This window comes from Larus michahellis, chromosome 15 (assembly GCF_964199755.1).
Source record: "Larus michahellis chromosome 15, bLarMic1.1, whole genome shotgun sequence".
Classification (NCBI taxonomy): domain Eukaryota; kingdom Metazoa; phylum Chordata; class Aves; order Charadriiformes; family Laridae; genus Larus; species Larus michahellis.
In genome coordinates this window covers 13,987,957-14,012,529 of record NC_133910.1, presented here as the reverse complement: position 1 = coordinate 14,012,529, position 24,573 = coordinate 13,987,957, and the positions used below count along the sequence as shown (strand labels likewise).

General features: G+C 45.9%; 1 protein-coding gene across 4 annotated transcripts in view; it reads left to right on the top strand.

The window, feature by feature from the left end:
* The window catches only part of ABL1 (ABL proto-oncogene 1, non-receptor tyrosine kinase), an 84,126-nt gene that overhangs the window by 41,291 nt on the left and 18,262 nt on the right, over positions 1–24,573 (top strand). Inside the window, exons 1-4 of one of the 4 annotated variants that reach the window (XM_074608523.1) lie at positions 6,907–7,566; positions 14,812–14,915; positions 16,871–17,044; positions 17,795–18,090. In XM_074608523.1, the coding sequence (XP_074464624.1) occupies positions 14,885–14,915; positions 16,871–17,044; positions 17,795–18,090 (501 nt within the window). In that variant the 5' untranslated portion in view covers positions 6,907–7,566; positions 14,812–14,884. Of the gene's footprint in view, positions 1–6,873; positions 7,567–14,811; positions 14,916–15,018; positions 15,093–16,870; positions 17,045–17,794; positions 18,091–24,573 lie in introns of those variants that run through there. The other 3 variants (XM_074608522.1, XM_074608521.1, XM_074608520.1) reach the window with 3 other exon arrangements.

Here is a 24,573-nt window from a genome sequence, read left to right as displayed (position 1 = left end):
TGCAGTTGAATTTATCCTAATCTCCTGTTGCTGCGTGTGTTACCTGAATTTTTCTACATTTCAGAAAATGATATTAATTTTTGCTGAATTCAGTGCTGAAACAGTTCAGGTGAGTGGGGACTGGAGGAGCGGCGTACGGCTGGGTAGGGAGACCTCGCTTGCCCCAAAATAGCTGTGAAAATGTTAATACAGCTGTGAGACCTCCTCTGGTGATCTACTTCAAGGCAAAAGGGTTGACTTGCTACTAGGTTTGATGGATTATTTGTTTATCAATGGATTATTATTTGTGTCCGCTAGGCGTGAAATTTTTTTTTCTGTTGCTTTTCAATTACTTTGGTGATTCCTATACCTGTGGCAGTGCCAAGTGTGCTGGACACATTTGTAGAGCTGTGCCCCCAGTTAAACTCTCCGCCTGGGAGAGGAAGAGCAGCCCAACTGCATCGGCTGGGTGCAGAGAGTGAGTGGAAGACAGACGTTTTGACTGTTCCAATAATATTAATTCAATAGCTGATGCACAAAAGGTTTGATGTATTGGCCAGAGCGAAGGTGCTCAGTAGAGGTGGATGTTCCCGAAATGAGAATGACAAGGACGAGACGTGGGTAAGGACCAAGTGTGTGTCTCCAGGCGCTTCAGCTGGGGTGGGATGGGGCTGGAGAAACCTCTCCTCCTCCCTCGTCCTCCTAATCCCTGCTGGGTCTAATGCAGCAGTGGTTCAGTAATGCTTGTTTTCTTTTCTTCTTCTCCCCTTCCACCCCCTCCTCATGTGTAATTTGATCTCTTAGGCCTGGTCTTCTGCTTTGGCAGATTTTTCAGCTCTTGAATGGAAAGAATTAACCACTTAGTTACTGTCGGGACTGAAACACGTTTTACTGGTCCTCCTGTCTCTTCCTGCAGACGTGCTCAGAATTACACAAGATAGCCCATGAAGTCATCAGCTTTGAGCTCCCCCTTTTAACCTCTTGTTTTAACTTTACTTTTTCATCTGCATTTCCTTGCCTTTTCATTTAAAAGAAATACGGAAATGCTCACACTCAAGATCTGAGTCAGTATTTGGCAAAGAAACTTCTCTAAAATTTCTTTTCTGATATTTTCCAAGCATGTATCGTTTCTGATTTGTGTCCTGGTTGTCTGTAAGCCCTCTCTGCTCTGGGCTGGCAGGAAATACTGAACTTCAGTAGGATCCCTAAACTGATGTGACTCTACACATCACACATCAGTCCCCACTCCCTCTTTCGCAACCTTAATAAACTGCCCAGACAATGGAAGTTAAGTAATTACAGTAAGTAGGAGTTTGTATGATTTTTGTGTCTTTAAGGTAAACTGCTATTTTTTTCAGATCTGTAAAGTGCAAGACGCCCTTTCTTTTTCTTTCCCTGTAAATGTTTAAAAAAGCCTTTAACGGAAGATGCCCAAAACTTTTTCAATGATTTGTGAAGAGCCCCTTTGCACTTGGATTTAACCTTGCAGGCTTCAAACGCTAATACCCCAGGCGATTCCCTGTGGAGTAGTACCCTCTGCCTTGTTACTACCTTAAAAAGAAGGATTCTGCCCTGTTGCTTGAAAGGAATTTCAAATAGCTGAACATCCCCTCTCTGAAATCCCACCACTTCTCAGCCGCTTCCTTCACTCATGAAAATTGCAAATAACAAACATCTGTTAAATCATGGAGAAAAAACAACAAATGCACATGCTGTATTGCAAAAGCCTTTGTTTTTCTGTTGGTGTGTACCGTGGACTTTTTGTAACCTGGATTTTTTATTTTTTTTCTTGAAGTTTCTTCCTGTGAGAGTGGGACTTGCTAAGTCCAAGTGCCAGAAGTGTTAATATTTCATTGTATGTGCAGGTATCTATGGGTGCTCCTGCAGGGCCGTTCAGGCTGTGCTAGATGGTTCCTGAAGGAAGGAAAACACTCTTTGCCCTCAGGTGTTAACTAGCCTTTGTTCAAATTCACGTGTGGGCTTTCTTTTATTTACAATAGTGCCTATTGTAGAGTGGTCAGATAGTAGCAAGAGGCTTTTGTTTTTAACATGCTATTTTAGTTAGCAATTGTAAACCTGTCAGACGAATTTTGAGAAAAACTTCAATGTAAAGGTAGAATACTGGTTTCTATAAAAATGCTTTATACATGAACTAGAAAAGGAAAGGGCGAGATACCTACATAAAAAGGTGGAAGAAAACAGACGATGGCAGCGCCGGTGGAGTGTCTCTGAGGTAGGGCAGTGCTGGAGAAACTCGGGGTGGCCTGACACAGATGCCTGAAGGCACAAAGGTTCATCTGAGCCAGGAATCAGGACAGAGCAGTAAAACCACTTGAGCCCTGTTTGTCTGGGTAGACGTTACTGATGCCAGTGGTGTTACTGCTCCCTATGATCACCAAATAAGTGGTGGTCAGAGATCCTTTGCTATCTTGGGCTTTCTCCTTAGGTGCGTGAACAAACTTGGAAAGTTTTGCTGGGTTGACATGATCATTCTATGGGCGAACACCAACAAGGACTTTTCTCACCCTCTACCTGTTACCTGGCAGGTATTAGTAATAAATCACAAACGTAATCGCCTTCTTGTGTGGTGCTCTCATTGCCAGGTAAGAGGAGAACAGTCGTCATATCGTGGAAGACTTGTTTTCCCGTGTTGTTTGGACTAGTTAGGAGGTGTCAGTGGACAATTATTGAGACTAAGAGGTGATTGACTCAAGAGAGAGTTAACTCTGAGGTGGCTTTTGAAGGGCTGGGTGTGGGATGTGTGCCGAGCTCTAACCCTGCCAATCTTGGGCTCACCTTCTGCCGTGCTTTCTTTGGAATGCCATAGAAAAGCTCTCATGCTTGACCCACTGAAGTTGCATTCATTGCAGACAGTTTTGTAGACTCCACCTGACAGTGTTTTGTGCTGCATATGCCAAGAAGGTAGAATTTAGTAGCCAGGATTTTAAAGCTGCTAGTCCTCTCGGTCTAATACACGCTACTATTTTCCAAAAAGCTTGGCACACTGTATCTAAGAATGGATGGAGGCATTTAATGGTGGAGGATATGAAAACCCAAAGGAAAACTGGAATCTGTCAGACAAAGCTGGACCAGCCCCCAGGAAAACAGGCAATACTGCATTTGCTGTCGGATCAAAGCCCAGCTTTGTTACAGCTGTGTCTATAGCACATGCTGTGGGCATTCATGGATTTCAACATAGGCTTCTTTGATCACTTTCATATACACATATATTTTTAATCAGGTAATGGTGTTAGAATGTGTTACTTCACTATGTGAAAGATGTCATCGGAAGAGAGCTGTGTAGTGTTGCAATCCTCTGTGGCATGGACCTATTTTTTTAAGCGTAATGACAGTAACCTGTGAATGCCCAAAATCACGTATAACCTTATCGCTTACTAAGAAAAATGCATCTTACAATTGATGTGGTTCTACCTATCATTGGTCCATACATCCAGAGAGAGCGAAGTGCTTCACTACCTGCATTGGATTAGTCTGAACATGCCTATCAAAAAATGTCCAGTGTTTGGGGCTTCAACCCCTGTTACCTTTCCATGTTTCAGAAGAGGATTTTAAAATAGAATTTAGCTCTGCTTTTAGGTGGGTGACGACCACTCAAGCTGTTTTTAATGGTATCGCAACAAAATTCACTCCAGCTGCTGACATTGTGGGATCATGCCAAAACTCACTTTCTGCTCATGGAGTCCAGTCCTTTCACTGTCACTGCGTGCGTGTGTGTGATCGTTCTCTTTTGGAAAAAAACCTGCCCTCAAATTTGGGGTAGCTTTAAGAAAGTGAAGACTAAAGAGCTGTCTGCTAGAAGAAGCTCAAACGTGAAGGCAGTTGGCTAAATAGGTTTACGCTGTTGTATGAGCATGAACAATAAAGGCTAATGGATACTGGATTGCATGAGGCAGAGCAGAGCCAGCAGGTCGAAGGAAGTGATTATTTCCCTCTTTTTGGCGCTTGTGAAGCCACATCTGGAGTAGGGCGTCCAGCTCCCTCCTTGCCCTGGAGCAGACACCGGAGGGAGACTGGTGGGGGGCTGGAGCAGGCGGTGCCCCCCGGGCTGAGGGAGCTGCCTTGGCCCAGGCAGGGTGAGGGGGCTGGAGGGGTCCCAGCACGCTCAGAACCACCCACCTGGTGACCAGAGAGATGCTTCTCAGAGTTGCACAGCAAAAGGAGAAGCAACACTTACAATTTGCAGCAAGGCAACTCTGGATAGGTATAAGAGGACAAAAAAATGTTTCATTCTGCCCAGCAGATTCGGTTAAAGTTTAGCTGCAAAAAGCCTGGAACAACCTGATGTAGAAGATAGCCGCCATCTGAGCAGGGGGTTGAACTGGAGACTTCCGAGTCTGCTCCCAACCCAAACTGCTTTGCCGTTCTGCACCGGAGAGCCTGAGTTGAAGGTTGCATCAGTCACTCTGTAGACCAAAAGTCTGCACACTTTTCATGACTGACTTTATTCAAAGATGCGTATATGACAAACAAACATGGAAGGGATTAATGGATGTCAGCCGTAAGAGTAGCAGGGTTTGTGTGATGCTACCAATATGCTTTTATTTCTCTATCACCAGTTAATATCATGGCATGCAGGAAAGGCAGAGGGTATTTGCTCCGAAGTATTTACAGCCTAGTTTGCCATGACACAAAAGAGGAAATGGTGAAGGATGAAGTTTGTAGCAGAGGGACCACACGAGCTTGTCTGTGTGGAAACATAAAGGGAGTAATTTGTTTATCTACAGAGGAAGTTATCCCAGGATAGCTCTTTGTGCTTGACTCCCCAAGTGGATGCCTTTCTCCTACAGTGAGGTTCTTCTGGCAAGCGGGTTAATTTAATTTGAGATGAGGCATTCTTCTTCTGGAATAAGAACCCCAGGAGTTCATCAGGAATGTAATCCGCATTAATTCTGCCGGCGCTCATTGTATTAACCTTAATTGTAATGGCTGGGTGGTGTTCATGGGGGGCAGTCTTTGTACTGACGGGAAAATGCCATGGGGATTCTGCATTCCTACAGCTGCAGCTGGAGAAGGGGGATAGGGATGCTCCTCACATGGAAAAGAAGTTGCGTGCAAGATGCCTGGTCTGCTCTTGCAATGTTGCTTCATCCCAGTTCCCTGAACATGACACTGGGCCTAAACACGTGATGACGGAGCTCCTCCTGTGATTTATGTAACCTTTCTCCTCCAAATCTGCTTTTAACTCCTCTTTTTCCCCCTCCCCCCCTCTTTTTTCCTTCTTCCCCGCACCCCCCCCCCCCCCCCCCAGTCCGGTGCAGTTCTGCACAAGTTCTCTGTTGCAGCCTCATCTAAAGTTAGGTGGGCAGGGCAGGGGACAAGTAAGTGGGTGCTGGTTTCTCTTGAAACTCTTGTGCTTCCATAAAATAGAAATCCTCCTCCAGAAGTGGAGGGAGGAAGGGAGAGCACAGGGAGAACCACATCACTTTCTTTCCAATGCATGTGCAAGCTGCCAGAGGTGGGGGATCGGGTCTGTAGCCTCAGCTCCTCTCTGGACTAAGTTGATGAAATGTTTAAGTTCTCTTGCTGTTTCCTACTTTATTAAATGGGGATATCCATGTTCCTCCGCGCTGGGAAAAAGCGTGAAACCACTTTGAACATCATGATTATTTCTCTGCTAGAAATGATGTGGCTTGTGGTAGTTAAAAAAAATGCAAATGCAATTATTGCAATTCAGTACGGGTTGAGAGACCAAGGATTTTTTTCCCAGCTGTCTTTCAGGCGTGCCCCCCATGGATCAGAAGTCTGAGGCAAAGTATTATGCTGTAAAATACTGTTTAAAGAGTCTGAGCAATGTTTGCTGTTTCGCAGGCACGGTCCTCAGATGCTGGAAGCATGCAGAGTTTCCCCTAAAGTATTAAATGTTTGAAAACGTTGGAGGGCAAAAGAGTGCTAGCTAGTCAGTAACCGTGCCAAAATAAACTGTCAGATCTGGAGGGAAGTTTTCAGGGACAAAAATGAAGATTTGGTCCTATGTTGATCCTGTGTGGGACACACCAAGTGCTCCACACGGTGCAGCGGAGTTTGTGGGGTCGGCTTCCCAGGCCGTTTTCCCCAGCCTCTTTAATTTGCACCCCTGGTGAACTCCGCGCCCTTGAGCACTTTGTGCTCCGAGCAGCAAAAGCACCCTGAGATTGGGGAAAAAAAAAGCAGCTGTACACACACGCCTGATTTTCTATCTCCTTTATAAAGACAGAGAGAGAGAATGTATATAAATATAGAATATAAGTAACACAAGTTACAATGTAACTTGTAACACAAGTGATGATTGTTTTAGAAAGGAAACACACAATAATGTTCAAAAGTAAAGTATCAAAACTGGAGAGCAGTAATTAACATGTAGCCTTGAGAAACCTGCAAGGGAAATGCACACTTTGTAGGGGAAAAGAACAGTAGGTAGTGCGAAGGGAAGACTTCTGGCCCCTTGTGCAAGAGGAGTGGTGCCCTGCGAGTGTAGCTGCACCCGCTGAGATTTGAATCCCTTTGCCTGCAATTATCACAGGGGTGCTACGGCTGCATCTCCTGGGAAGGACCTTCAGCTCCCGTGCAGGTTTTGCGCTGGTTTACGAACGGGTATAGCTCTGTGTTTGCTTCTCCCTTCATATGGGAGTTCCCTTAATATGCTGTGAAACGACAGGCTTTTAAGATTTTGACTATCGCCTGCGACTCCCTGGGTCCAGCAGTCGTGCAGAGAGCACCAGAGCAACAGCGTGACTCCTCAATCCTGCCTTTCCCCCCTCCCCATACCCAGGAGGGCTCTCACAACATAATAAAACCAAACTTGTCGCTTTTTCAGCGTGGTGTCGGGAGAAGGAGGCGAGGCAGGGTTGCAGGCAGGAGGAGGGTTAAGGAGCGAGGGCGTTGCTCGCCCTGCCTGATGTCATGGAGGACGGCAGCGGCTGAAGGGGGCCCTTTGTTGGCAGCGGAGCCCCAGCAGCCCTGCCTGCACCCAGCGCCCGGCCGCGGGCGGGCAGCTGCCGCTGACGGCGGGCAGCACCGGCACCCCAACTTGCTTGGCTTTGCTTTCTTCTTCTTCTTTTTCTCCCCCTCCCCCGCCTTTCCCCCCCCCCCCCTCCTCCTCTCTCCCGCCAAAAGAGTTGGGAAGGAGGGAAAGATGGCTGGAGTTAAGTCCCCGGGAGAGGAGATGCGGGGCCCCAGGGTTTTCCACCTCTCGGGCTCGCCCTTGTAATGGTTTTCAGAGCACTGGATTTCTTAGACTTTTCCTGGATGTTTTGTTTTAAACTTCTACCTGGATATTTTGTCTTAGACTTTTCCTGGATATTTTATTTTAGACTTTCCCTGGATATTTTGTTTTAGACTTTTCCCTGGATATTTACTTTTAGACTCTTACCGGATTTTTTTAAAGACTTCTATCTTTTTTTTTTAGCCTTTTTGCTGGATAATTCGACAGTGCGAGAAGAAGCTGAAAAGAGGGGGTGGGAGGGGAGAAGGGAAACCAGACAGCCGAAGCCAAACTCTAACAAATGAAAATGTTGGAGATTTGCTTGAAATTGGTGGGTTGCAAATCGAAGAAAGGGCTTTCCTCCTCCTCCAGCTGCTACCTGGAAGGTGAGTAACCCAAAGGGGATGGGGTCAGACCGTGCTCCCCCGGGAGCTGCTGCACTCCCGGGGGGCACGGTCTGACCCCTCCGCCATCCCAGACATGAGTTTTATCCGTTCTTTGCAAGTTTTGGCCAGGTTTGGGGAGATATTTGGTCCTGACCAGCTTAAGGCTAGGCTTTCGCGTGCCGGGGGGCTGAGGGAACCGAGTGGTGTACATCCAGACCCCAGGTGACTTTCATTAACTGCTGTATACAAAGGGAGCGCGGCTCTACCATTTATGGTTGTAAAATGTCAAGTGATCTTATTGCCGAGCCCATAAACAAAGCCGTACCTTCAGGCCTCGGCTTTATTATTTTATTTATTTTTTTGCCCAGAGAAGGATCTCCCTTATTTTGGGTGTGAGAGGAGGAAAGTAAATCCAAGTTCAGCCTCGGGAAGAAAATGTAGATGAGTCCATCAGTAAAATATTTTCAGCATGTGTTAATACATAATCTCTTAGTTCATTTTGGTTATCCCCTTGTACGTTTGCTTTCCACAGGCACTCATTTAACTGAATTTTCTTGTGTGATTGCTTTTAAAAGGTGATTTTTGAGTCACAGCTGTGGTTGTTTGTAGGCACTGAGATGTTAAACATATGGACCGGACTAGTTCAGATTGAAAGCCCTGGCGACAGAGGCACCCTGCCGGGTGGGGGGACTTTGGGCTGAGGTTTTGCTTGGTGTGACCTCGAGCAAGTTCTTCACCCCAGTGTGGCTTCGTACCCCGTCTGTGGAACAGCATTAGGGGTCCCCCCAAGCAGCCCCGTCCCTGCACTAGCGGGGCTGTGTCCATCCCACCAGGGCGGTCCAGGCTTCTCCAACTTCTTTTGTGTTGCTGGATGTTGCTTCAGTAAAAATAATCCGCATGCCAGGAGGACTGTGCTAACTCGTCAAATCAGAGGCAGGAAAGGCAGCAGCTGATTTCCCGGGGCCTATTGAAAGTCGCTGTTGCTCAACTCTCAAATATTCAGTGGAGAAATGGTCCTCGGGAATTCAGAGGTTAGGAATCTCAAAATCTACAAATGGCTTCTCATGGCAAACCCATTTGAAGAAATTTCGGATCAAGAGTCTGTACTCATCAGATGCATTTAGTGTCTCAGAAGGATTTTCTGTTGTCTAAAATCAAAGAGCAGTTTCCAGAGGACTTTTTAAATTTATTTAAAGTTTCAGAAACTTAATGGTGGGCAGATGAGTACGAGTAGTTTTGATCTTTCCTATGCGACTGAGTTCTTTGGTAATCTTTTAGGTCTAGAAAACCTCTCTGTGTGTCCCCTGCCAGGGGCTGGGCTGCCTGGGGAGGAGCAGCCCCGAGCCCTGGGGCCTCTCCGCGTCTGCCGCTGGAGCTTCAACGCAGCCCCGGCGTCTGGGGCCTCTCTTCCCTGCAGGAGTGAATGCTGAAGGATGATGTTACAAGGGTGTTACCCTGACTGTTTTTGCAAGTTTTCTCTTTTGTGTGTGTGTTCCAACCACTTCCCCCCTCCCCAATTTGCAATGCAGTTGCAAAATAGGATTAGAGCACAGTTCGACTTGCGCCATATTGGCAGGATTGAGTTAAGAACATGATCGTTGACACAATAAATATTGTAGTATTTCCACCTTCAGCTTCCCTGAGACTGTGGTTGCATATTTATTTTTTATGATGGTATGGGAAATGGGCATTGAAACAACTTTTAAACCATCTCCTATCAAAGTAGCTCTGTCTCGTTTCTCAGCTCAGCATGGGACAAATCCGAAGCCAGCATCCAAGTGGCATCTTAAAGGTGACAGATGTGGCAACTGCAACCTTAATGCTGTGACAGTCGGTTAGACATAGGCAGCCCAGGACCCACCGTAATCGACTGTAGGCCTGTAAAACAGGGTGAGAAGTGAGATGTCTACTCATCTGGAGGGGAGGAGATGGAGGGGGGGAACATAAGCTTGTGTGTTATTCTTTTCTAAAGCTGAAGGTCCCCACGTGGTATCCCTAGGCAGCTTTCTTATTAAAATTATTGTGATGTTGAAAGCCCTGTTGAGGACTCTTCAAGAAGAGCAGTGGTTGTTTACCCCAAACCCCTCTACTCCAAGGGCACAAGTGAAAATATGCTTGCATTATTACCCTGGAGAAGATAACAGTTTTTTTCATATGGATTTGTTAATTTTGATAGCAAGTATTTCAACGTGTTGTCAACTGAAGGCCAGACTGACGGATCGTGAGAAGGGGACAGGCTTGTGTCAAGGGCCACAAACTAGGGACGGATGCTCCTGGATCCCTGGGAACAGCATGTGACAGCCAGTCCATTCCCATGCGCGTCCCACAGCCTCACTGAACCTTCTGAAAAGATTAAGGAGACGATGGTGATACCATTGGAGGATTTAACTCTGCTCTTGTTATCTTAGTTCTACGGGAAGCTATTGAGGACATGGGGGGGAAGCTGTAAGTCTCTTTGTTATATAGTAGACTATGAAACCTTAAACAAAACTGCTTAGAGGATGAGAGGTCCATTAGTTGCATGGAAAACCAGTTGCCAGGAGAATAGATTCAATTTTACCTAATTCAGTTTCTTCTTTTGGTTTTCATGTGTTAACGCAACAGTGTTTGGTTGATGAATAGCATGGGGCTGTAAAAAAATCAAATCTGTTGTGTGTTTAAACACACTTATTGAAAATACTACATTGAGGTTGGGTTTGATATAAGGCTGATTTAGAGTCAGGCACTCATGTAGGTGTACGTGTCTTTTGACCAAGTAATAAGAAATGTTTTTTTTTTTTCCATGGTGGTCTTCTTCCAAGGACTTTTATGCTCTGTTAATTTGCAAGAACGAGGATTGTTTGTGGAGTCCTCTTTGGTGGTGTGGGGGATGGCAGGTGCTGCATCCCATAGCTGTGTGCAGGCGTGCTTGTCTGCTCGCTGAAGGAGCTGAGACCTTTTCTTAACTTGATCAAAACTAAGTTTAAACTGGTTCTAATGATTACTGAGCTTTCATATTGGTGTTTGAGCTGGCCATTTTTTGCCCTTGTTTCTATTCCCACTAGTAAATATTATTTTAAAATGTGGGAGATCTGAGTTTCTGTCATCTGCTTTCTTCTTTCTGCCTGTGCCAAACTGAATAATTCCTCACCCACTTCACACCAAGAAAGGGTAAAGAGTAGAAGGGAAGAGGCACAGCACGTACTGCTGCCAATCTGATCTGGAAAACAGAACATGTCCATGTCCCAAATAGGGGCTAAAATAGTCTTGCTGCCTTTTTGGGCTTGCTGTGCCACTGAAAGGCAGAAGCCTTGTTTAAAACCTGTCAATGTTCTCTGTAAAGCTTGAAAACTGTTTCTGTGAAGTATAAAAACTGTTTTGGGGACGCTAGTGAAGTCCTTTGTTTTCCAACTGGAGTGATTCCTGTCCTGCCAGCTGTCGGATTGTCTCTATCTTTTTTTTTTGTGTTTAAGCGTGTCTTGTTACAGTTAGAGTAGCCTGGGGAGGAGCAGCAACCCGTAGTCATTGCCCCAGTCCTGGGGAGTTTCTTCTTACACGTCTGGGCACGTATTGAGCCAGACCCAAATGTGCAGTGCCAGCAACTCATCCTGCCCCGGTGTCACTGGGATCAGCTGGCAGGTCTTGGGTCAATCCGTTAGGAAGAGTGAGTGCATCAAGACGTCATTGCTGCCTGCCGGGGAAGAGTCTTCTGTTTGTTTCCTCTCTTCCTTGGCTATTTTCTGCTCCTCACCTCTTGGCCTCTCATCTACCATCACTCAGTAGAGTTCTTGCTTTTAAATATTTGTGATGGCTTGCTAGTTATGTGCTTGTTCCAGTGGTTCTCGCCTGTCCCGTCCTTATTAAGAAATCTGGCTGATGGTGCTTGCTACCATTTCCCATGGGTTGTGGTGAGGAAAGGATTATCATTTCATAGGAAAAGCTGGAACTGTCTTCAGACCTCCCACTGATCATCCACACAAGGGTTAGTCCTTCCCTGAGCAGTCTGGGGCTGCTCAATAAAACAGGGAAATATAACAGTAAATATTGACGATTCTTGCTTGATGCTTTCCTTTCCCAGGGCTCAGAAATGGGCAAACTTCACTACTTCTGCTCCCTTAGTAAGGAAACCAAAACAAAAACGGTAAGGGTAAAGTTCTCAGAAATACACAAGTGTCATTGACGCTCATTTGTATCTAGTTACTCTTTCCCCTTCCTCTCCCAGAGGTTATGAGCTAAGGTCAGGCAGCAGTTTAGTAGCAGATTTAGGAATAAAATCCAAATTTCTGCCATACCCACTATTCCACTCCATCAACATCCACACATCCACTACATCTACAACTGTGATTAGCTGGCTGGAGAAAGATATTTGCCATGTCACTAAGGGTTTATAAATGGAATAAACTCAGTGAATGAACTCGAGTGGAACCTGCAGACTAATCTAAGAGTGAACTTTAAAAAAAAAAACCCAAAATAATCCAAAAACCAACCAAACAAAAACCAATAATGAAAGCCCCAGGATGACAGAATCATCTCTTGGAGGAGTGGGAGAAGCCACATTGTCAGGGGTGCTTAGTGTTAGACAAGATAAAACACTGCAGTTTGTGCGTGGGCAATGCAGCAGGAGCCGTGGGTGGCCTTGTTCTCTCATTTGCGCTCAGCAGACTTGGTTTTCGGTATTTAGAGTGCCAGAGGTTCCTGGTGGCCATGCGACGAGGGTGCAGCCTGCCTTGCTGGGGGTGGAAATTGGGTAGCACAGCTGGGGAGACTGCCCCAGCACAGGGGGAGGAGCTCCATTTGAGAGAGGCTGGATCTATTTTTGCAATTCTTTATCTCTGTATCAAAATACACAATATTTAAAAAGTGATCGTTTGTCCTCAAGACGGCTGTAAGAACGTGGACTTTGCAAATATCAGCCAAGAGCACAAGCAACAGCGATAGCCTTTGCTGCAGAAGGTTGTATGGCCTGTGCTGTGGAGTGGGTGACAGGAGAGGCTGAGCGTGATCTCACTAACGGGATGAGTCTGAAATAAAACATGAAACCTTCCTTCTTTTTGGAAAGATATGTTTTAGAGATTTTTTTATTTATTATTTTTTTTTAAATCTGTATTCCGTCAGGCATAGGGAATCCGTGAGGGCCACTAAGGAAATACTGGGACAGAGAGGCAGCTGCTGCATCCTATGTGCTCAGTGTCGGGAACATTTGGATATATTAAACTTGCATAGCTATTCTGCCATTTATCATAATTTCTTCCAGGGGAAAAGGAGAGTAGAGGGAATGTAGGGAAAGAAGATGATTCCGGTAGCATATGCTGTACCTCCAAAGAGATTACTAGATGTGCTCTGCACTCCCTTGCTCTAGAAACCTCGTGGAAAAAAATGCCAGCACAATTTGTAATACCACAGGATGTTTGTTTTGTAGGGAGACAGGAGGTCTCTTCCTTCCCTCGGGACTGCCCCGCAGTCAGCTGTGGAGGAGCCGAGTGTAATTCTGTGCTTCTGCCTGTTTTCCAAACCTTCCCTTAAATTACTAAGGAAATTTGCTTGCGTTGGTCTACACCAGTTGTTCCTATCTGAGAACTTCTTACACGGGCCCTAACAATGATTCATGACTTCGTATAAATGGTAATTAGCAGGAGATAGTTATGCTTTGGTGTACGAATATAAATATCTCCTGGTAAAAACTTAATTTAAGGGGGAAGTGAAGATGTTCTTATGGCTAATGCCTCAAAATAAAAGCTACTGTTGTCTTATTTTGAAGGCTGCTCTGCTTTGAGAGTCGTCATTTAGTTGGTGTTACTGGAGAACTGAATTACAGCATTGCCTTGGGACTCCGCCCAGGAATCCAGGTGTCATCTGGAGCATGCTGTGATCAAAGTAATAAATTACAGTCTTGCTAGGACGCAGCAGAAGACAAAGTGGATGCGTGGAAGGAATCGCAGCACAGAGATAACAGGTTGAATTACGCTCGCTTCCTGCCCCATCGCCGTGCCAAGGTACCCTCCTGTAGGTATAGCAGCCAGGCTGATTTATTAGGAGGAATCTGAAGAGCTCAGCAGTGCTGTAAAATTGTCGTTAAAACCAGCAGTAGGAGGTGAAGAAGCTGTAGTGTGTTGAAAAAGACCTTCTACACATATGAACAGCAATGTCTAACTCCTGCTCTGAAGGACTGTAATGTCTGGGCAAATTTACTAGAGAGTACCTTGGAGGGATAAATGCTGCTGACAGCCAGCTGTACATGGCTCCCAGATGGACATGTCCTGTCTGCTTCTCTCGCTTCAGTGTTTTGTGTCCTGAGTCTGCTGACAGCCTCCTCTTGGGGCCCAGACCTTTAAAAGTGTGTTTTGTCATGGTCTATCAAGCTTCTGCTACACTCGGGTCACCACAACTCTGCTCTTTCCTTTACGCTCTTCCCTGTGTTGACTCAGGGCCCCATCCTCCCTTTCTCGCTGCCCTTCAAGCTTCATTTGGTCACTGCCTTTCCCCACCCCAGTTCTTAATGTGGGGTTCCTACCTTCTGGAAACGCCAACCCAAAGTTGGGTCGTACATCTCCCCGTCGTGCTCTCCTGCTCGGCAGCTTTCACGCGCAGCGTGCAGCTCCATCGGGGTGCCAGGGCTGAGCAGGGGAGAGTCGTCTTGGGGGATACAGAGGATACAAGCCCATCTGTGCGTAGCATCCTGTGTATTCACTGGGGAACTTGTGTAGTTTTCCAGCTTAGCAAATTCTCATACATTTACTTATCAGCCCTTGCTCTTGCCGGTCCTTGGGTTTGCAGTCAGTTATCACTGAGTCGGTGTTCGCAGGAATGTAATCAAGCACAACCAGCCTTCCTTGACTTTCACACCGCAGCTTGTGGGTGTTTTTGGTGATTGACACAGAGTTGTCTCATGGTCTGAATCGAAGCGCATACCTTGGCATCCGTGCGCAATGAGTCAGTCCCAGCATCGCCACAGCCCGGGCACGAGGGAGGGATTCTTGCGGAGTGCTTGGCTTTCCTCCCGCCTCCCCATCCGTGGCCGTGCATGAGCCGTCCCTTCGCTGGGCTGCGCAGGAGTTGGAGGGGAGCCTGCCTTGGATTTCCTGCCTTCCTGTTGAATCAGTCCCCTGTGGGGGAGGCATTTTCCTTCCTAATGGAGGTTATGGTCCGTCCCCCGTGCAGCATGTACTGGTTTGTACCATCTTTGCGGGAGAGCATCCCGGCGTCGCTCCTCGCCGAGGTTGTGCATCTGCTACTTGCAGCTCTCTGCTGTCTGTCTGTCTGTTTCAGGTGTTTACTGATGGTGTAACTCCTTGGAGTATCTCCAGTCACTGCAGCGCCCTGTGTTTGATAAGGGAGCTTAATGGGCTTGACAGGATCAAAGCGTTTTCATGGTAAAATGATTATAGCTTAATTTTCTGAAAGTGGATTTTCTGTTTATTTTCTCATTGTCCCTCTTGAAGCAAACCCAGGCTATTAAAATGTATTCTCCTGCAGGAAACAGGAGGGGGAAGCAAGGATGGCCACATGCTTAAAAACCACCCAACACCCCACCACCTTTTCTGACTGTGGTATGTCTAGTGGAATCATTTTGAAAGCAGAACTATTTGACTTCTCCGATTCACTATAAAAATATATCTCCCTGCAGATACGGTTTGGCTAGGAAAACAGGCCCAGCAGTGTGTATGTTTGCTCTTTTGCTCTTTGCCCGCATAGACGATCTTGCCTTTTCCAAAGAATACAGTAGTAGTGGTATTCATAAATAAGTGCCCAGAGAGCCTTTACCAGTGGTGATCTGACCAACATATCGAGGACGCCAGATAGTCTGTGGGTGAATAGTGCCACATTCACCACCAAAGCTCAGAAAATAATAGGATTTGTTACTGTTTGTAGGGATGGGCTTTTGGGCTTTTTTTTAAGCATTTCCCCATTGGGAAATGTATTTTGGACCTGTCCCAGTCCACGCTTGACTTCTATACATTTTTTGGTGTCAATCATGTCAGTTCTTCACCGGTTTACTGGTGCAGCTTATGCTGGATTTCCAGACCAAACAAGCAATAGGGTTAAAAGCGTATTTTGGTGTGATTGCATCTGCATGGCAGCCCCTTGCTAGTGAGTATTGCAAGTGTAGAGAGAGAACTGCGCTCCCAGCTGACATGATAATGTACAAAACACTTGGCCTGGGATTTCTCCCTCCAAAGCCCTGCTGCGTTCGCCTGTGCAGGAGAGGGATTCAGCAGCGAGGGGGGGCAGCAGGCGGGAGCTGATGCTGAGTAACGAAGAGCAGTTCCGTGGTGCAAGGGTGCGATAACGCCATTTCCTGTCCTCATACCATCGCTGACGTGATGGTTTTGTGCAGTGCCATGACCTCGCTCAACAAACTCATCCAGATGGAAAACAACCCTTCAAAAACCAAGATTTTCACAACTTATTGTCCTGGGTTTGTGCCAGCACAGTCACTCGCGGGGCTGCTGGCGCAGCCGGGGGTGGCACGTTGGAGGGAGGGGACGCAGGTACCCAGAGCATCGCTCTCCCAAACTCTCGAATCATCATCCAGAGGGGAGGGTTTGCAGGAGCGACTGCAATAAAATTCCCTGATGTACTTGGGCTTGCCTGATGCTGACTGAATATTGCACACCTAACATGCTGCAGTGTGCGGAGGACTTTGGCAGTTGGTTTTTACTCACCCGTGAAACTCAGTTTTTAGGAATTTCTTTTTCTGGAGGTGTCTCGAGGCTGCTAAAAATGTAGAAAGCTCATTGTGCCAAGTACGCTCTCTGCTGTACTCTGGTTTCAAGAGTGACAGGCAGGAGAGAGGGTAACAAAAAAGGTACAGCCTTCTGCTCAAGTAAGAAGAGAAATGATTAAAAATACTGCAAATAACGGAAGTACATATCTCATTCTTAAATACCATGTCTTATAGATCTCGCCCTGCCTGGCTCTCTCTGCTGCCCATTCTGGTGATTTCATTTATAGGATAATTAAGGGATTTACTTTTTAAAAGTCTTGGGTTTGTTTTCAAATCTAACCATTCCAGCAGTTAGACATGAGCCAAAGGATCTACCAGCCGCAAACAGCCTACGTGAGCAGCATTGGCTGGAGGGAGGGAGAGGGGACTGCGTGCCATGGGAGGCAGGAGCTGGGGGACAGCTCTGGGACTAGGGTGTCCTGCCTATGTGGCAGGAGATCTGCATCGAAGAGCTGTCCGTATCTGTCCTCTGGCGCATGAGGAGCGCACATGTCAAGAAACAATGCAAATTAGAAAATCAGAGTGCGTGGGTTAACTAGATGGCTTTTATCGGCAAAAATGAACCTGATTTTTTCCTCTCTCTCTCTTGTCCTCCTCCAGAAGCCCTACAGCGGCCGGTAGTGTCGGACTTTGAGCCCCAGGGTCTGAGTGAAGCAGCTCGCTGGAACTCCAAGGAAAACCTCCTGTCGTGTCCTAGTGAAAATGACCCCCATCTGTTTGTTGCACTGTATGATTTCGTGGCGAGCGGTGACAACACTCTCAGCATAACTAAAGGTAAGGCAGCTGGGCAGAGCAGCAGAGCAGCATGGGAGTGTGTGAGAAGGCTTAGAAAGAAAAGTCACTGTGGAATAACTGTTATACACTAAACCCTATGGAATTTTTTTTACTGTGGGAATACTTCTTAAACAAATACAAATATTTCACAAAGTCATAACCTTTTAAGAGCTTAAAACTGTCTGAAGTTTTTGCATTGGGCAAGAAACTGTTTGCCAAAACTAAGGTCTCCATTAGAAGCGAGAATTTGAACTGAGAAATTAAACTAAACTGATTTTAGAGGCTGGCCTCTATAATTTTCATAATTCTCCAAAACACAGTCCCTGTATGAAAAATGACTGTACAGTTATACTGTTTTATTACTCAGTCCTTGTGTTCTTTGTGCACTCCAAGCCACATCTTACCGTGCTAATTGAATTTTTTTCCTGTTGTTTATCCACTCCTGTTCTCTCCCAGCCCCACTGAGCTAACTCAGTTCAAATAAAATTTGTTGGATTCATTTTGTAAGCTCAAGCTGTATCAGAGCTGGTGCAGAACTGCACGGGAGCCTTAGAAACTCCTGAAGCGTGCATGTGTCTTTATTTGTCTTCGAGGGGTCTACTCAAGCTTAAAGAAACGCACATGCTCCCTGCTCAGTCAGATACCTATTCCTATAGGAGATAATTTAATGGTCTGTTAGCCAGAAAGAACCTATCTTTACCCTCAGCTCCCGTGTTTGCTGTGTCTAAATACATTTCTTCTTGTGCTAAGGTGAAAAGCTCCGGGTCCTGGGCTACAATCATAATGGGGAATGGTGTGAAGCCCAGACGAAGAATGGACAAGGCTGGGTACCCAGTAACTACATCACCCCAGTGAACAGTTTGGAGAAGCATTCCTGGTATCACGGACCAGTGTCACGTAACGCTGCTGAGTACCTTCTGAGCAGCGGCATCAACGGCAGCTTTCTTGTGCGCGAGAGTGAGAGCAGCCCAGGACAGCGATCTATTTCACTGCGATACGAAGGAAGGGTGTACCACTACAGAATAAACACTGCATCCGATGGAAAGGTAGGCTGCAGGCTCTCCAAACCATGAGAGAAAACCTTACCGGTGTACTTTGTCCGCTGGCTGTACGAGGTCAAGTAGTAGCAATTGAATGGAGCAGTTCTGAACCCTGATCACAATGTTCATCACCTGTAGTAACAATAAACTGTGACTGTCACAGCTCTGACAAAACAGCTTTACTCCTTTAGCAAACTTCTGGTGAAGTGTAATACAGCTCAGTTGTGAAAGACTTAAAGGTAGGAGGCAGTAGAGTTATGTCAGAGCTGAATGTAATAGATACCATTAATAAGACATTCTGAGGATGAATTCTTGTCCCCTATGTCCAAAAGCTAATCTCTTCGACTGCCAAATCAGAAAACTCAGTGCCGGTTGCTAATAATCCTGTAAGTATTAGGGACAGAAATGCCTTTTGAGCTATTCTGCAGTATTTTTAACTACCCTTTTGATTTCTCTACAGTATTTCAGCGTGATCATTGGAGACGGGTAGGCACTTTCACTTTTATATGGGCCCAGTCTCTAGTTCCTTCGTTATTTTTTTTCCCTAGATCGTTATGTGCTGTAGCAGTGTTGCAATGCCGTGCTTTGTGGATGCTGCAGAGAGATGTTAGCATAAAAGTGTAGTTTTCCACAGATTTTTCTTTGAATTTCATGGAAACATTTCTACTGGCATTGGTTTTTGGAAAATCTTGTTTTTAAGGGTTCTATTTTAAGTGGTGTCTCTTTAGATCCTGTGCAGAAGTTGAAGTGTGAGTCTGGAGCATGGCTGCTGAAGCTCTTCTTGCCAGCATCTAGTAGATGGCAGATTCTGTGCCATTAAAATACTTCAAAAGAAAAAATAAAAAACCCCAAGTGTAGTAGTGGCCCACCATGGCCAGTTTTCTTTTGTCCTGTGAGAGCTTTATTCTTCTTACAGCAATGTTGACAGCAAAATCTCCAGTAAGAAAACACAGGGAACCAGTTTATAGTGTTTCCTGTTTATCAGACTCATCACTCTAAAACCTTTAATAAGATAAACAGGTTTTACTCAATGGTGAAATGCTTTTTGTCTGCTTTAAGAAGGACGTTGTAATTGAGACAGTTCTGGCCTTGTTATTTAAGGCAATGTATTTCCAAGTTACAGTATTTTGATTCTTCCTTTTTCCTCCTGTGTAGACACACTCGGTGGTCAAAATCGGCACTGGGAAATGCTGACGTGCAGCATACTTGGAGGACTCCATGGCAATCTGGAATATTATTCCTCCTCCTGTCTCTGTAGTTGATATTCCTTCAATTCACATTGATGCTGGCAGATGAGCAGTGTTCACATGTGAACATTTTGAACACAGGCCTCCTTCAGTGAGTGTAAATAAGCATGTGTCCATGATGTGCTAGCACATGTTCTCCATTTTAGCTGTAAAAGGGTTTGGCATATGGAGGCTTTCATCCCAGCAGAGCTGTTTTTATCCCAAAAACAGTTCTGCAGAGCTACAGTAACGCGTTCAGGTCTGTATTAGTCAGGTTAACTATTCATTTTCCACAAAGTTGCTTGCATCAGTGTCTTTGAGAAAAGGTGCAGGTCAGCAGAATTCACTGAAGCAGATCTGTGGCTGATGGGGGTTGGAAATACAGAATCGAGAAGCAGCAGTGACTGAGAGCTGTGGCTCCTGGGCTTCGGCCCTTTAGGAAGGGGTGAGCCAAGAGGTAGCCACAGTCTTCCCCATTGCCGCGCCGAGGGCCAGCATCCCAGCGCAAGGAGCTGTTTGCCATGTCCATGCATCAGGTGCGGCAGTTTGCAGCCTGGCGTGTTAAACCCCATTGGTTTTGATTTGTGTTATTGAGCCGGGCAGTGAATTGCGACAGTTTAGCGGCAGACGTGCTGCTCTGCTGCTTCTGCTGCTGGGCTGGGGGATGCTGTGCTCTTCAGCACCCTGTCCCCACCTGTCAAAGCTGAGGAGCTCCAAGGAAAAACAGCTAATATCCCCGCTTTTCTCTGCGAAATGGAGACGGCGGGAGCAGGTCCCCTGCTCTGAGCCGCTCGTGTCGCACTCTATTACCTGTTTTGCAGCAGAGCGAAGGAAAGCTCTTGCCTTCAACTCCCATAGCACCTGGGGCCTTCCCAGCCTGCTGTATCGTTAGCCAGCCTGTCCAGGGAGTTTAATATCTGCAAGTGCTGTAGTAAGGATGATTGGCTTTGGTGGCATCATATCCTGTGACTGAAAGAACACGCTATCGGGAGAAAGAGGTATTGGAGAACCGTGTGGAAGAACCACTGCTCGGTGTGGAGGTGTGCCGTGCATCGCACAGCCTTACCCAGGCTCTTTCCCAGGGGAAGAATTGAAAAGGACTAGAAAGAGATTGGTGCTGTGCATGTCTTAATTTTTGCACCATTCATACGGAATGCTTTGGGGTTCAACAACTTTAAAAAAAAAAAAAAATCCTCAGGGAATTTTTTCTTGATTTCTGAGTTTAATAGGTCATATTCTTCTGGACCACCTTTTAACGTTTTGTTGTTTGGGTTTTTTTGGTTTTTTTTTTTTGTTTTTAAGGAAGGCATTAAAAGTGACCTTTCTTGATTTGGCTGGCGCAATGCAGCTGCTCATCTAGTAAACCGCTTCCGTGGTCCAGAGGTTTTCCTGACTTGATAGTACTTGAGGCAAAGCCTCCTATTGAGTAACCCAACTGAACAGACAGTGCTGTCCAGCCAGTTCTTCAAATCCTGCTGTCCTCAGCATTAAGGACATGTCCTGCTTGAGTCTCTTGGAGCCTCCAGTGGCTGAACTGGATGCAGACTTGCTCCTTTATCATGGATCCTTATGGATTTTTTTGTGTGGATGTTCAGTTTTGTCTGCTGAGTGGGGAATCTCATCAGGGTAAGGATCTGCTGGAGGTTAGCGTGGGCCAGTTTAACCACCCTTATAAAACATACTAGCCAGGAAAAAGACATGTGGTCTCTTGGCCACACAAGCTGCAGATGTGTGGCTAACTTGTACAAGCAGAGCCCCTTGGAACAGGTCCAGCGTTCCAGTTTGACTGACAATATACAAAAATTGCCCAAATAATCTGTCAACAATGTAGCTGGGAAGCAAACTCTCTGAGTCCCTCTGCAGCCTCACGTGCAGAACACTGTCTGTTACCTCTGTATGAGCACAGTTAGCAGCACCAGGCGGTTTTCCTGGGGGAAATTATGCGGCAAGCAGCTTGAGTTAAGGCTTGGTAGTCAGGGTCAGTGGAGACGGCAGGCTGCTGTGAATAGTCAGAGCGTGTATGTGACTGGCTGGGCTGCGTCGGCAGCATGCCGTGCATAGCTGCTCCTTGCTTCATCTTCTTGGGATACATGCTTCACATTCCAGATGAAGATTTAAACACAGCATAACTCTGATTTCCAGTAGTGCTGATGGGAAGCAAGGCCTTCAGAAGTCAGTGTTGAGATGTAATCACTGAGAGGTTAGAAAAACTCTGCCTACAGAACGAGCACGTTTAGTGGGTGGAGGTGTTGGCTTTTTTTTTTCCGTGTAAATGACAAACTTCATGTGTGTTAAGGTACAGAGTGTTGTCCTGTGGCCTGGACGGGGTTATCTTGAGTCTGTTCCCCATCCTGCCACAGGTTTGCTGTGAAACCTTTGGCCATTTATTGAACTTCTTTCTCCATCTGTAACAAGATCATATAATCTGTCACACAAAATACAGATATCTCTCATTTCCATGAGATTTGAGACTATGAGATATAAGCCATCATAAAAGCACAGGCGGCTTCCTTCTCCATACTTCTCTAATGCTTCCAAGTGATCCTGGACTTCAGCATAGCTTTCTGCATCCATACTTTTCTATTTTAGTCCTCAGTGTAACATGGGAACTGCTCGTACCACTGCTAGTACTACCAGTTGTTCCCAAACAGGTATCACTTGTTTTAAATTGTGGTTGTGCTGGCTAATGCTTGGTGGTCCAAGCCATGCAGCTGCAAAAGCCTCTCTTATGTTGTCACTTTTCTGTTCTCAGAATGTCTGTTTTTAAGGTGATTTCACCTCTTTGACCATGAAAGGTGTGTTTTTTGAGATTTTGTTTGTTTGTTTGTTTTTTTAATTATAGTGTTGAAATGAGATTTGGACCAGTTACTTTATCAAAAGAATATTGGACTCATTTTGGTAGAGGGTTGAGAACATGCTCCCCAGAAGGATGCCTTCATTTTCTGGAGATAAAGTTTCCATAGGAGTTTTTTTATCAACAACTGTAGCAAAATCATAGAATCATAGGGTTGGAAGGGACCTCTGGAGACCATCTAGTCCAACCCCCCTGCCAGAGCAGGGTCACCCAGAGCAGGTGGCACAGGAACACGTCCAGGTGGGTTTTGAATGTCTCCAGAGCTGAAGACTCCACCATCTCTCTGGGCAGCCTGTGCCAGTGCTCTGCCACCCTCAAAAGAGAAACAGGAGTGAGGAGAAAGTAGGCTTCTCCAGCCCAGCGTGTAAACCCCTCCCTTCTGAATGCCCTTGAGCATCCAAAGGTGTATGTGTTGTCACCAGAGTAGTTAATGGCGTGGTTCTAGCCCAAGTGGCTTACAGACAGGTTGGCCACTGTGCATCTTCCCCCACTCCCCCAAGCCCAGGTGCTATTACCACCAGAGGAAATGCCATTTTAACCAGGGCTTACGATTTCCCAGCACTGGAAAGGTGGGTTTCTACAGCGTAGCTGCCTCTTTGGGATGCCGAATGCATTCACTTCCCAGAAACCTTACAGGGGGGATCATTCTGTTACAAAGGCCGCAGCTTGAAAGCCAACAGCCACCCTGTACCTTGCAGTAGTCTAACCTGCCTGTGACTGCTCTGTGGGGTTGTTCAGGTCTGTGTTTGTTTTCCCCTTCCTGGGTTACGCAGCTCAGTGTGCCGGAGCTGAGCATTTCACCTTTCTGCAGCTCTTTCAAATAAGTCCATGATATACACAGATTGGCAGGTTTTGCCAATTCTGACCATAACGGTTACCATACATAGCATGCGGCTCATCCTCATAAAGTTAAGTAGGGATTTGGACAAGCAGGATGCTGAGGAGATGAGGCATTTTCATCTGTCACTGACTGACTTAGATGATATGGCTGCTCTTTTCACTCACCTTTTGCTCTATGCAGTGCCTGTGCTGTCATATGCTTCAAAATATTTGGTCTTCTCCAATGCCTCTCATTCTCGCTTTGGGTTTATATAGTGAACAAAGGAGGAGCCTGCAAAGGAGGAGCATCCATATGGGAATTGCCAGTCTCCAGTCCAAAGGCTTTACTCAAGTTTGAGGGTGGCTTTGTCCCTCCCTTCAAATGTTTTTTTTCTCTGGCAAATGCATCTCCCTTTTCTCTTGGGCATATTTGCTTATTGCTGGAGCTTCACAGATACATTTTCTTTTTCCATCCAAAAATTCTGTCTAGGTGGAAGAAGCAGAATTTGACTCTAAGTCTGGGATTTTTGGATGCCTGGCAGCCCCATCAACTTCCCGGCCTCCCGAAATCCCAGACAGATGGCCACTGCACATGCACAGGCTGCTGAGAGCGTATCCAGTGAGTCAGAAGCATTTGGGAAGTTTGTTCATAGGTATTGGCACGTAATGCGTACAGTAGGACATCACACTGAATTCACAGTGAATGGACTGGGCAGAAATCTGGGTGACTAACATGGTTCTGCTCTTCCCGCGTGGTTGACCCTTGCCAGAGCTTGGTCCTTTGTGAGAAATGGAGCTCTTCCATCTTCTGTGTGCTGCATCCAGCATAGGGTGTTGCACTTCAATACAAAGATTTCTCCTTCTCCTTCAGGTGTTATCAGCATCACTTTTTTAAAAATTAAATTTCTAGCTTTTGTCACCTTGCCTAGCAGAAGACGGCTTGGGTGTGGAAACTGGAAATACGAAGCTCTGGTGGTAGGGAGTCACTTCTCTGTTATCTTTAGCAGGCTTTTAGGCTTAAAATGGATCTTCTGTAAAAGTGTTAAAAAAGGTAACAAATATGGATTACATGCCTCATGGCAGGTTTTCATTCAGTGGTAATGATTTTACTTCTGTGTTATTGATTGGTGCCCATCACAAGAATGGAGCAGACCAGCTGCCGAACTTCATGCAAAATATTCTGCAGAAGCTTAGGCCAAAAGCAGGGAAGCCACCGGTTTGCTAGTGACACTTCAGGGAGAACTCAGGGAGGTGAAAATGTCATAAAAACCAGACACTAATAACGGAATCAAGACACGGAGGTTGACAAACCCCTAGTCTCCGGGAAATGTCCTACAGTCTTTACTGACCAGCCTTTTGAAAAAAGACATTTCAAGCAACAGCATGCCAAGCTCGTGCTATTTTGCAGTCATTCCTTCCATATTGTTTCAGCGAAGTGCATGTATTTTCTCCTGAAACCATGCATTTCCTGTGTAAGCGTTGATTGTTTTCAGCTGAGAGCTAGTTACAGAGCTCGTGGAGCTCATAGTACTGTGGCTCGAGTAGAAGCAATGCAACAGTTTGCTTTCTCAGTTTTATAACACATTTCTA